The sequence below is a fragment of the Zeugodacus cucurbitae genome, chromosome 5, assembly GCF_028554725.1.
Source record: "Zeugodacus cucurbitae isolate PBARC_wt_2022May chromosome 5, idZeuCucr1.2, whole genome shotgun sequence".
NCBI lineage: Eukaryota > Metazoa > Arthropoda > Insecta > Diptera > Tephritidae > Zeugodacus > Zeugodacus cucurbitae.
In genome coordinates, this window is record NC_071670.1 from 3,405,426 (window position 1) to 3,418,397 (window position 12,972).

General features: G+C 35.9%; 2 protein-coding genes across 5 annotated transcripts in view; one reads left to right on the plus strand and one right to left on the minus strand.

Annotated features, from left to right (window-relative positions):
* Positions 1 to 2,724, plus strand: LOC105208679 (molybdenum cofactor synthesis protein cinnamon). The gene is made up of 8 exons (XM_011178669.3): positions 1 to 161; positions 220 to 998; positions 1,059 to 1,237; positions 1,293 to 1,565; positions 1,631 to 1,789; positions 1,851 to 2,013; positions 2,201 to 2,302; positions 2,361 to 2,724. Exons 1-8 carry the CDS (start codon positions 128 to 130, stop codon positions 2,502 to 2,504), a joined length of 1,833 nt encoding a protein of 610 aa, XP_011176971.2. The 5' UTR covers positions 1 to 127; the 3' UTR covers positions 2,505 to 2,724.
* The window catches only part of Bdh1_2 (estradiol 17-beta-dehydrogenase 2), a 26,026-nt gene continuing 15,773 nt past the window's right edge, over positions 2,720 to 12,972 (minus strand). For all 4 annotated transcript variants that reach the window (XM_029038034.2, XM_011178667.3, XM_011178666.3 and 1 more), the window contains 2 exons: positions 3,511 to 4,283; positions 2,720 to 3,445 (listed from right to left, as the gene is read on the minus strand). In XM_029038034.2, the coding sequence (XP_028893867.1) occupies positions 3,228 to 3,445; positions 3,511 to 4,273 (981 nt within the window). In that variant the 5' untranslated portion in view covers positions 4,274 to 4,283 and the 3' untranslated portion in view covers positions 2,720 to 3,227. The remainder of the gene's footprint in view (positions 3,446 to 3,510; positions 4,284 to 12,972) is intronic.

Consider the following 12,972-nt stretch of genomic DNA (forward strand, 5'->3'; position numbering starts at 1 on the left):
CGTTATCTTATTTATGTATAACAATTCACTTTCGTGTTATTGTTTTTTATTTTTCCTATTTGATTAAATCGTACAAGTTGCCTACTATTTGTGTAAACATTAAAGCCGCAATCGTCAAAGCGTGAAGATGTCTGGTGATATTGTTTTCGCCGTTTTAACTAGTGAGACTTCTGGAATTATTTCGAAATTACCTTTGTTACACCTCTGTTCTCTTTCTAGTAAGTGACACCTGTAGCCAAGATGCTGCTAAGGATCGCAGTGGCCCTCGTTTAGTTTCACTTATACGCGATGCCTTTCAAAATGCGCACATTATCACAGCAATATTGCCGGACGAACGTGAACAAATTAGCGATAAACTACGTGAACTCATTGCACAGCAGACACCAAGCGTAAGTGCAATTATTACCACTGGTGGCACTGGCTTTGCGCCACGTGACGTCACACCAGAAGCAACTAAAATTTTGCTAGACAAAGAGTGTACACAACTAGCACAGTACATTGCGCAAGCGTCGCTGCAAAAGACACGTTTCGCCGCACTAACAAGAGGTGTATGTGGTATAGCCGGTAACACGTTAATACTTAACTTTCCGGGCAGTGAAAAGGCAGTAACGGAATGCTTTGAAGTGGTGCATGAATTATTGCCACATGCGTTACAATTAATTGGCAACGAATTGCCGCTAGTACGACGCGTACACGCCGAATTGCAGGGCAATGGCAGTAGTGCGCCAGCAACAGGGCATGTCTGTCCACATAAAACTGGTAAAGGTGGCGACGGCGATAGAAACTCACCTTTTCCAATGTTACCAGTGGTGCAAGCGCTAGAGTTAATATTTCAAACAGTGCAACAACAACGCGCAGTCGCGCAGTTGCTTAATGAATTTGTGTCACCCGTAGATATACCACCATTTCGTGCATCAATCAAGGATGGCTATGCCATGAAATCTACAGGTTTCTCTGGCACGAAGAAAGTGCTGGGCTACATTTCAGCTGGTGATGAGGTGTGTAGTTATATTTTGCTTTATTTATTTTGTGCTTTTAAATCACACGTATTCATGCAGATTATAGTGCATGACTTAGAGGAGGACGAATGCTACAAAATCAACACAGGTGCGCCAGTGCCACACTACACCGATTGTGTGGTGCAAGTGGAGGACACGAAATTGCTAAAGCGCAAGAAGACCGGCGAGGAGGATTTGGTGGAAATTTTGGTAGAACCAAAAGCGAATCTAGATATACGGTACTGTAGTTGTTGCATTTTTCAATTTATTTTATATTAAACTGTTTACATACAGACCCGTTGGCTCGGATCTACGTAAAGGCAGCAAACTGTTCCCCTCAGCTGACCACTCAGCTGTTGTCATCAAGTCCATACTCTCGTCGGTAGGCAAGAACCTCGGCGGTGTCCGCAAACCGAAAATTGGTATAATCTCCACTGGCAGTGAACTGTTAGCACTCGAACAACCCGAAGAGTTGGGTAAAATATACGATTCAAATACGACTATGCTAGCGGAGCTCTTGCTATATTTCGGTTTCGAATGTACACAAAAACTGGTGCTTAGCGATGAGTAAGCGCATTTTGTACAGTCAAAATTTTGTGTACAGCAACAATTTATGTGTTTACTGCTTACAGCTTCGAGGTCGTCAAAGGCACAATTGTAGAGTTATACAAAAATGTGGACTTCATCATTTGCAGCGGTGGCGTTTCCATGGGCGATAAGGACTATATCAAGCCGGCGTTGCAGAGTTTGGGTTTCACACTCAATTTCGGACGCGTCAACATGAAACCAGGGTTAGTGCTGTGAATTTCACTGCAACTACTATTTGGTGTACATAAATCATTTTTTTTGTAGCAAACCAATGACCTTCGCTTCCAAAAATGGGCAATACTTCTTCGGGCTGCCCGGCAATCCGGTTTCCGCATTCGTCACATTTCATTTGTTTGTATTGCCGGCAATACGCTGGTTTGCCGGCTGGGAGCGTGATAAGTGCGAATTAGCCACGCTACCGATAACGGTAAGTGATAGTGATAGCAGGTATTTCGTATTTGTTAGCGAGAAAAACTAAAAGTTAATCAATAACTCAAGTGCTAGTTATCAGGCAGGCAAATATGTTAATAATTGCGCATTTTATCACAAGTGTTGTATTTGTCAAGCTTTTGTATATATTAATAAAAAAAATTGTTTTTCTTTCTACTTTTCAGTTGCAGAACGATAGCATAGCGCTCGATCCACGCCCGGAGTATGTACGCGCCTCGGTGACTAGCAAGAATGGACGTTTATACGCCTCTGTTAATGGCAGTCAAGTAAATATTTATATTTTTCTTTATTAATAAACTTCTTGTTAATTGCGCTTATTTGCAGATGAGCAGTCGGCTGCAGAGCATTGTAGGCGCTGATGTGCTCGTGCACTTGCCCGGACGCACGGAGAGTAAGCCGAACGCTGTGGCGGGCGATGTGTATCGCGCTTCAGTTTTGCGCTACGATTTCATCTCGAAATATGAATAGCAATATGTGCACTACAAGTTCCTACAGAGCATGATCTGATTTTTATGCATGACCATATTAAATTGAATTTAATATTTCCATACGAAAAAAAAAGTTATGTCTGTATATTTCTGTTTTATAAAAGCAGAAAAGTTTATATAAAAGTTAGTAATTTTGGCAGCCGATTTTATTTTTTAGAAACAAATAATAATCAAATAAAATATGCAGCAAAAATGTATAATTATAAATTTCATTATTTACAAAAGCAATGTTGCACTTTACATATGTATGTATAACTATATATATATATATATATATGTATATGTATATGTGTATATATTAATAAAAATATAAAACGACAGTTTACATGGGAAGTGCTATGGTAGACCCAGTGAAACTCGTTTTTCGCAAATTTCGCACATTAAACCAACATAACCTCAAATTATTCTTGCTCATATGAGAATAACTAGTTGTTAATTGGTTTTTTTTTTCATCTAACTCCGAAATATTGTGTAAAATTTTAGTCAATATATTTGGTTAAAAATTTTACCGCAGTTTCCATGTAAACTTTACATTTTCTTAAATCGAAAAAATTATATAAAATTGTATATTTGTTCAAAACAAATTTTTGGAGTGTCCCCAAATTTTGTTATCCAATAGGCGCACAAGCGCTCCTCCACAGATACATCCTTCAACTGCTACAATAAGAACCGTTGCTAATTCAATATCCTCGCTCCTCAACCCTTAAACCCGCTGCACGCCACGGCTGACAGCACCACCCAATTTCGTCATACGCAACGATGAACGACATGGCAACATAAAATTCAATTTACTATTTTGCACCAATTGGTAGCGTTCCAGCGGCACCACATCCCACAAGGCGCGTTCGATCACCTGCAAGGCGTTCGCACTCAGCACATCCGCGGTGTATTGTGTCGGTGCGCCCTCGCTCTCTGTGCTCGCTATTCAAAAATTAAAAGAAAACGTTATTTTTGTAAAAATGAAATGAAACTCCACTAGTACTCACCGTGCGGCAACGGCGCTCTGTATAGCGCCTCTGCTGTGATGCCAGTTGTGTCCAGCGCCACCACGCGCACACCATACGGCTGCAACTCTTTGCGCAACTCGTCCACACACTTTTCGACGGCGGCGCGCGATGCATTGAACGCTACCAAACCGTCGCCGCTGCCCTGTTCAGCGCCTGCGCCTGTACCAGCGCCCAAATAGATGAGCCGCCCACGCGTCGGCCGCAAGAAGCCCACGAAGGCTTTGGCCACACGCAACGAGCCCAAAATATTCGTTTTCAGCATATGCTCCCACTGTTGCGCCTCCTGCGCTTCGACGCGTCCACGAAAGAGGCTGCCGCTCGTATTGATCACGGCCGCTATGCCGCGTTCGCCCGCATTCATGTGCGCGCCCATGGCGCTGGTCGTTTCGCGTAGCACGTCCTCGCGCGTCACATCCAGCTGCATGGGTATGATGGCACCGCGCACTGGCTCCTCGTTGTACTCGCGCATTTTCAGCCAACCATTCAACAGCTTGGCGGGCAGTGAGTCTTGCGCATCACGCATGCCGGCGAACACGCGACAGCCCTTGTTGGCCAGATGCGTGCACAGTTGTAGGCCGAGCGCGGTGTCAGCGCTCGTTACGAGCACTGTGCCCGGCTGGGACTCGGCCACCTCGGCAGTGTCGTCGCGCACCTTGCATATCAGGTAGATGAGCAGCGCGCCGGCGATGGAGAAGAGTGCCAATAGCTGGAAGGCCAAAACCAATGCGGTCATCGGTTCCATTATGTCATTGCTGTGCGGGGAGGGGAGATGAAAATGGGAAAAAGAAAATAAATTAATTAAAGAGATAATTATTAATAAAAAATATAATAATCTAAAATAAAAGAAAAATATTATACTAAACATGGTGAATCATTTTACGCTTGTTGTTGTATATCTTTGTAATCAATAAGCAGTCAACTTCGATTTAACATTTAATTGTCACCCAAGACACGTCTTAATTTATTTAGCATTGAGAAAACTTGCATTTAATTTTATAAACACCCGCCACATAAGGGCTTAGAAGGTCACTGGGCTATATTGAGCAATAGGGTGGACCTTGTCTTAAAACATATATATATTTTTACCATTCACATTAAAAAAAATAGAAATTTAAATTTAATGTTTTATTTGTTTTTATATTCTTTAACCAAAGACAAATATATATATATAACCAAATTTGTTAAGAAAATAAATTTTATTTTTTTATTAATTATTTTATTTTATTTTATTTTATTTTATTTTATTTTATTTTAATTTATTTGTACCATTATATTTTGCTTTTAACACTTTTAATTAGTTTTTTATTTTAATTAATGTTATCGGAAGTCTTAAAAGCGCAAATCAGGTCATTTCTCCTTTTCCACTGTGTTTCTGTCCTTATACAACGTTTATCGAAGCATATAAACAGGTTTCCAGTGTAGCTATATTTATAAATTTGTTGCTTCCGCCTCTTCATTTCCTACATTCGCCATAACTACATATACATTTTCAACGTAAGTACGTATTAACGTATGTATTAACAATGCTAAGGTAAACATTACCGTATAAGTAATAAAAATTAATGTTACCAACAATTATGGCAACACTCATTAAAATTCCAACGGTTAAGCGACTGGCGGCGGCAGTCAAACTGTCAGAATGGACTAACGTGTATTATAGGTGACCACCAAGTCGGCAAATCAGACCCATTAATGCACTTTAGAGACGTGTCTTGCATGCCGCATGAAGATTAGTTGGGCGTAGGGCGTTCTGCCGCTAGCAAATGCAAAGCAAAACATGTGGATTGAAGCGATTCAATAATTTCGCGAGATGCAAGCGAAAGCGTTTTAACGCCAGCTGCAAACATATTGCGCTTAGAAAAATTTAAAATTGCATTGGTTACCGTTAGATCTGTGGAGCAGGCGATTACTACATACATTGTAAGCGCTTGCGGTTTTGCAAGTGAAAAAGTCGTAAAAACAGCGCTTAGTGAAAGGCGCAGCAGCAGCAGCAGTAGAAAGGTAAAATGAAAAAGCAGCGCAGGCAATTAATACAGCCACATTGTTTTTGCAATAAATCATAAGGCACATAAAAACAAAAGCGAAAAAATTAAGAAAGAGATTAAAGAAATGTGTTGCAAATGCGCTGGACCCTTAGCGACTGACCGCTGCCAGCTGTCGCGTGCAAAAATAAAAACAAAGCCATGCCACACATCGCTGGCCACAAGTGGTGCGTTGCAGTGCAGGAGAGTTTATGATGATGCAGCGACCTCAGCCGACTGTAGCGTGCAATGGACGACGAATGGACCTTCAAGTGGGTCTTCTGCTTTGAAGTTTTGTTGATGATTTTTGCATTTTCTGATTGCATAATAAAGGTGAGGTTAGTTGAATTTATTTTTTTTCCGCAATATTTTAATAAAATTTATTTTAGCATTTTACGGTTATAAATCACACGTGTTTCCACCTCACACACTTCGAACTTCAGACTAGTTGAGTTAGCGAAAGGTTACGTCATAACGTAACGAATTGTCAAACGTCCATGGTAGTTGTAAACAAAAATTGCATGACGTCACTAACTCATGTTTGACAGTAAAATCAAACGTCAAAATGGTTTTATTATTTATTATTTTAATGTCGAACTTCAAAATTGTTTTTTAGAGACAAGATTGCGAGACGTAATACACGTAACGAACTGTCAAATGTCCATGGTAGTTGTAAACAAAATTTTTTATGACGTCTCGAGCTAATATATTTATCTGTCGAACGTCTATATAGGACTATATGCACATACTTTTTAATAAACATATTTTCAAATTTTCCACACGCTAAGCAATTTACTGCTTTCATATGTCAGATCATGTGGTCTAAATGCCCTATCGCACGTTTGAGATCGCCTTGCGTGCCGGAGTAGAAACGCAAAAACGCAAAGCAGAATAAGTGAAAGGCTTAACGAGCGTTTGCTAATTCCACAAAAAAAAAAATAAAAACAAGTAAAATATAGAAAAAATTAAAAAATATATATAGAAAAAAAGTTCACAAAGAAAATTAAAAAATAAAAAATAGTAAAATAGTAAACAAGTAGAAATATAGAAAAAAAATCAAAAAAAGTGATACAAAACAAATTAGGATATTTTCGAAATCACTTTAATGACAGGTGAATTACTACTAGATTTCATACTTTTATGCTGATCACATTGAACTTAACCCCACACAGCTCTTACTCGGCCACTTGTCGGTGAAAATGACAAGCAAAAAATGCAAAAAAAACCATAGCTAAACATAGAACAAGTTAACAAGCAGTCAACAGTTGAATGCGTAATAAATCTAATGACTGCGGCGCGCACTCAGCGGTAAGCAAAAGATTTTTTCGTTTTTTTAATAGTTATTTATGAATGAATAATGGATTATTGCGAGGACGCTTCAAAGTACATTTACATGCGAAATATTTGTAGAAAAAATATTTATTTATTGTTGTTGTTAGTATACGATATTTAGTAAAGCACGCCAACGACGCTTTGATGCTCAAAAAGTCGGTCAAGTGTTTGCAATAAAAATGTAGTAAACAAGTTACTCAATGATATAATAGATGAGAGCGAAATATTTTTTATAAATTATATTAAGGTTGAAAATTAAAATTTTTTAATAAAAACTAAAATAAAATTATAAAAGGAAGAAAAGTAAAAAAAATTTTGTAAAAATTAAAATAAAAATTTTATAAAAATTTAAAATAAAAATTTTGTAAAAATTAAAAAAAATAAATTTTTAAATACATTTTTTTTTTGTAAAAATGAAAATTTGCTTGCAAAAATATTTTTTTTTTTTGGAAAATTTGGAAAAAAAAATTAGGAAAATTAAATTTTTTGATCAGAAAAAAAAATATAAATAAATAAAAAATTAATTTAAAAAAAAATTAAATTAAATAAAAAATTATAAAATTTGTTATAACATATGGAATTAAAAAAAAATCATAAATAAAAAATATAAAAAAAAATTTTTGGAAAAAAATTAAAATATGAAATTTAAAAAAAATTAAAAAATAAAAAAAATAAAAAAAAAAATTTTTTGAAAAAAATTAAAAAAAAATGTTTTTGCAAATAAAACTTTAAATAACATATGAAATTAAAAAAAAATAATAAATAAAAAATATAAAAAAAAAAAAATTTTGAAAAAAATAAAAAAAAATTGTTTGTGCAAATAAAAATTTAAAAACAGTTTTTGTACAAATGAAAGTTTTAAAATATTATTTTTGCACAGCAATCAATTTAATAATGATTTTTAAACTTCTTGGAATCTTTAAATAAGGAAAATTAAGAAAATTTTACAAAATCTATATAATTATAGCCACAATTGGAGTTTGGCTGCGCACAGTAGTTGAGAAAGACAAGTCAAAAGCCACTAATTAAAAAACAGATGCAAGAAAATTAATGCGGAGAGTTACAAAGCGCATAAAAGCTGGTGTAAAATTGAAAAAAGCAAAAATAATTAAATTTGAGAGAAAAAAGAAGAAAAGAAAATGGATAGATTGATTGTTAATTGAAAAAAGTAATAAAAAAGCAAAAAAAATAAATAAATAAAATACAACACAATTTTTAATTAGCGAAAAAAATAACAAAACAATAGCAACAAAAGCAAGAAAAATCTAAAGCTGATCATAATACTAGGCGCAAACAAGATAAAAACAAAAATAAAAACACAAAAGACATTAAAAAGCTCAAAAAAGTAATTAACTTCAAAAGCAATAACAACTAGGTACGCGCGCAGCAATGAAACCATAAACAAAATCGTCACCACAGCAAAATCTATTGCAACATAATTTCTTAATTGACATATTTTTTGTCGCTAACAAACAAATTTGGTATTAATTAAATCAACAGCTACGACACAATATTAACGCAGTTAATTGAGCTGCAATAAAAAGAAGTATACGAATTGCATAGAACATTTCCAAAATAATCACATTATAACAACAAAAATTTTAAATTAACTTTAATGAAAAGCATTATTGCGCAAAATTTCGCTTTAAAGGCAATTCGACATATTTGAAATGCGCGCGTCGTGTATTTCAAGGCTCTTTTTTGGAGCTAACAGGTGATACGCTCATATACCCAAACACATCAAAGAGAATGGCAATCATTAAATGAAGGCTGTCAAAGTTTTGGCAATTGCGCGCATTTGGTTTGAATATTTGAAAATTTTTGTTTAAAAAAATAAATTAATTAAGTACATTTTCTATATAGTGTTAAAAAATAATTGGCAGCATTTCGTTTTCAAAATGTAACGCGCTTCAATGCTCATATGGCAATTAATTGCATGTTTGCCTGCATTCAAATCATGCTGCTCCATCTAAATATGTATTTAATATAATTTCCAAAATAGACTGCAGCGCCTTAAGCCAAGTTAAACTAAAATTAAAATCACGTGCCTGCAAGCGACAATTTAATGAGCGCAATGCACGAAAATATCTATAAATTATTAATAATAATGAAAGTGATGATAGCTAGTAATAGCATCGAAAGTCGATGACTGATGAGGCGGTTAAGCTGTGTTCACACGACTGCTTATTTAAATTTATTTGAAATTAATTATTATTATAATGTGTGCTGTTGTTGTTTTTGTAACTAATTTAATTTTAAACTTTTAAACGCTCTGTTATAACCTATACCAACTGCCATTACTTGCTTGTTTACTCATAACAGCTGTCAGTGACATTCTTATTCACCTTGTATGCTTCACAACAAACGCATTTAGGTCACTTGGACGCTCTAAATATCACACGTTTTTATACTACCAAGTGCATATTTAGGTACCACTATATAACCTAGTACCGGCTTATACGCTTATAAGTCGTAAGTGATTACTTACATATGTACACATACATAGTCTATATGTTTATAGAACTCGCATACACTGCTTGTGATCTTCGCTGGCAGTACGTGCGTAAATTTCAATTGACTGCAATTCTTGCATTGCACTGCCAATTACACAGTTCAGTGCGTACAAACCACATTCTTTGTGCGAATGAAAGAAAAGTAGAAATAAAATAAAAAAAACTAGTGTAGAAAGTACGCAGTTCGTGCGCGCAAAGCAACTGTATAGCAAACAAAGTCTTGGAGGTTAGACAGCTGCGCACATAGCGAACTACAAACATACAAACATCAACTTTTGCAACATTGCAGCTTGACACTGACGCGCTTAGCGGCACTTGGAGTTGAGTGATTGTAAAAAGTTGCTACTTCGGCTTGAGCTCATCCTAGTAGTAATGCGGATGTGCATTTCTCTATGCGTATGGCAAACCTGCTTTCAAACAACAAAGCTGCCACTGACGCGACGCTCTATGTGAATGTGTGCGTATTAAATTCGCAATGCAACTTACGCGCTATCCGTTGCTATGACTTTCTTTGATAGAATTATGTTATTGGGTCGTTGGGATTAAGTAAAACTTCACGCGTGTGGTGTAGCGAACGCGCGCATATGCAGAGCATGTGGTACGCGTGTTTATAGCGAAGAATTTTCAAAACAGCCTTTCGCTCTGCATTAATTTTTGGACGAAAAAAATTTAGCGCAAGCTATTGCGCAACACACACATACCCTTCACTGTTTACAGTGCGACGGCGTGCATTGCGTATACGTAACCCAGAAAGAAACCGCATGCAGTAAATAAAAAAAAGCGCTACGAACCAGTGGGTCGCTATTTAAAGCGCTACAACACACCATAATTATTATGTAGCAAGCTACAACCATAACGGTCAATTTGGCCGCAGTTGAGCGCGCATTTGCGCATTTCCGCTCACTGCAGCAGCAGCAGCGCGAAGCGTGTGCACCTGCTATAAAACTAACAAGTGAAATGCAAACATTTAAGACAGTCAAAGCGTTGCGCAGGCGCAGGCGTACAAATGCAACAACCAAAACAAGTTGTGGCAAATAATTGGTTTATGTTTATGGCGGCTTGTTAGCGGCTGTGTAATGCCAAAGATAATCAAGATTTGGCAGTTTGCGGATTTTGCACAACAATGCAACGTGTTGGGAATTGCCAAAATAAGCGGGAATTCGGAAAATGCTGCAAAAGTCACACAAAAATCAGTAAACAGATAATAAAGTAGTGAATATTTACATAACATTTGAAGAAAATAGCTGCTGCTGTGCTGTGACTGCGTGTTTTCCAAATGACTAGCTTGTTTTCCAATAAATATTTACTATTCGCTGTGCGACTGTTAATGACTTGCGTTGTTTTCCACACAAAAATGCTGTTATCCAAATTACTTTATGCAGCAAAAAACAAAAACAACAGCTATGCAATTTATTCACAATTAACAAACAAATTTACAATAAATATTGACAATAAAATGAAAATATTTATATCATGCACACCAATGGCGATTTACAACACTTGCTTGCACGCTGGTGAAAATCGTTTTTCTTTGGCATGCTATACTTGCGCGTGAAAAGCGTTCAGCTAATGCCATGTAAAAAATTCAAAAATGTATGCCATAAAAAATGTAAACAAAATAGAGCGCAACAATATTTCGCAAATTAGCCGCCGAAGCGTGCGCCATTGCAACCACAAAAACCGTCTTTGAAATTTCACTTTTACGCTTTTACAAATTAGACCGCAACGCTTGATTTGCCTTTGCCATTACGTACAAATATACAAATATTGTATATATGCATGTGCAGCGGTCCAACGTCCCTTGTCCACTGCGCTGCTGCATAAGGCCCGTAGTCAAACAGCGCTTTTTAGTATTGCTCAACGTCGAGCGTCGGTCATGCGGGTAAACAAACATAACCACAAATGCTAACCATTTTCGCTGGTCAGCTCCACTAGCGGTTTATTATGCGCTAGATAAGCAAGTTTAACGATTTTGCATATTCGACGGTGCGAATTGAGTTGGGCGGTGGCATTTGGTGTTAATTTAAATTATTATTATTTTTTCGTTGCTTGCAGTTTTCGTCAAAATGTTTTACTTACTGTTGGTGTTTCGTTATTTGTCTTGCATGCACATTTGCTAATTTGGCCCCAAATGCGCTGCCGTTGTTGATTTGCCAATCGCCATTCACTAATTAGCAATCCGGTTTTTAATTTTTTGTATTTTAAAGTGTTTTATGTTTTTGTTCCAACCTTTTCGTTGTGACTCTCCGTTGCCAGCAGGTCTATTGCAGCGCACACAATAAGCACGCAATTGTTTCTTGCGTGAGAATATTCAATAACTGCTGCAATTTGCTTAAGAATATTGCAAAAGTATATTAAAAGCAATTAAATTGCGAAAAATGCACAAACTGAGTAGGAAAATACGTACAACACGCAAATAAGCGGCAATTGATATGAATATTGTGCGGAAGCGGCAAACTGCGCCGGATCTATTCACAATGTAATTTGACAAACAGCTGTTTCCCACTTGCCAATTCCGTTTCTCTTTATGCGCGTACTTGCCACATACGCGTTCTCATGTCTATAAGTACGTTTGTTATGCCACACAGCAGCAATTAAATGCATTTAAATTATTAAATTGCATTTTAATGGTGTTTACAAGCTTGCAGACATTTGTGTGAGAATATTACAACAAATTAATAAATTAAAAAATTTAATAGTTTATTATGCAACTCGCATGTGTGTGAAAAAAGTGTTTTGTTTACAAGATAAAAGATATTGCATCCGTTTTATTCACAATAGCATTGTGAATAAGATTTTACTCGTTAATAATTATAATTATTTAAAAATTAAACGTTAAATTAATATTATTAATAATAAATTAAACACTAAATATCATTTCACAATAAATAATTAAAATTTATTTTAATTTTATAAAATTTATGCAAAAATATAAATGCAACTCTGTGAGATATCCGCCAGAATGCTGTCTGTCAAACGGCTTCCATGTCCTGTTATACGCGCTTTCAACGAAAATATGAAGGAAAAATTTAAAGTGCGCTGAATTTTGTTAATTAAAGTGTGTTTGCAAAAGCAAAAGTGTTAAATAAATGCATAGATATGCAAGCAAAGTGATATGTTATATGTATATGTGCATGCAAACGTATCAAAGTAAGCGAAAACAACAGAAAAACCAATGTGGAACTGCTGTCTGCTTGCATGTACCATACTCGTGCATGCACGTTCATGTTTCTATTGCAACAGTTAATACAACGGACAACGAAATTGACAATAACTACATAAACTACAATTTGAGAGAGATTATTAATCAAACAGACTCAAATAGGTAAGTTTTTCTATGTTTATGTAATTACTTTTATAAAGTAAGCCAAAAATGTGTTAAACTTTGTGAAATGGACACCTAATTTCGTTGCGCACTTTCTTTTATACGTTAAATTAGTACAAATCGCTTATTTTACTTATTATAAATGCAAATATGTTTTTATTAAGCAAGTTTAAGCTTTTGAGTTGTGTGAAGTGCCACTCAGTTCTTCTTATAAGACATCTTCATGCAATACCCAACTGTAAGTCTCCAT

What these genes read in the sequence shown, in the direction of transcription:
- LOC105208679 (XM_011178669.3), top strand. Translation starts at nt 128, where the DNA reads ATGTCTGGTGATATTGTTTTCGCCGTTTTAACTA. An exon ending in TGTTTTCGCCGTTTTAACTA is followed by an intron (nt 162 to 219) that starts GTGAGACTTCTG and finishes TTCTCTTTCTAG; the next exon opens with TAAGTGACACCTGTAGCCAA. An exon ending in ACATTTCAGCTGGTGATGAG is followed by an intron (nt 999 to 1,058) that starts GTGTGTAGTTAT and finishes GTATTCATGCAG; the next exon opens with ATTATAGTGCATGACTTAGA.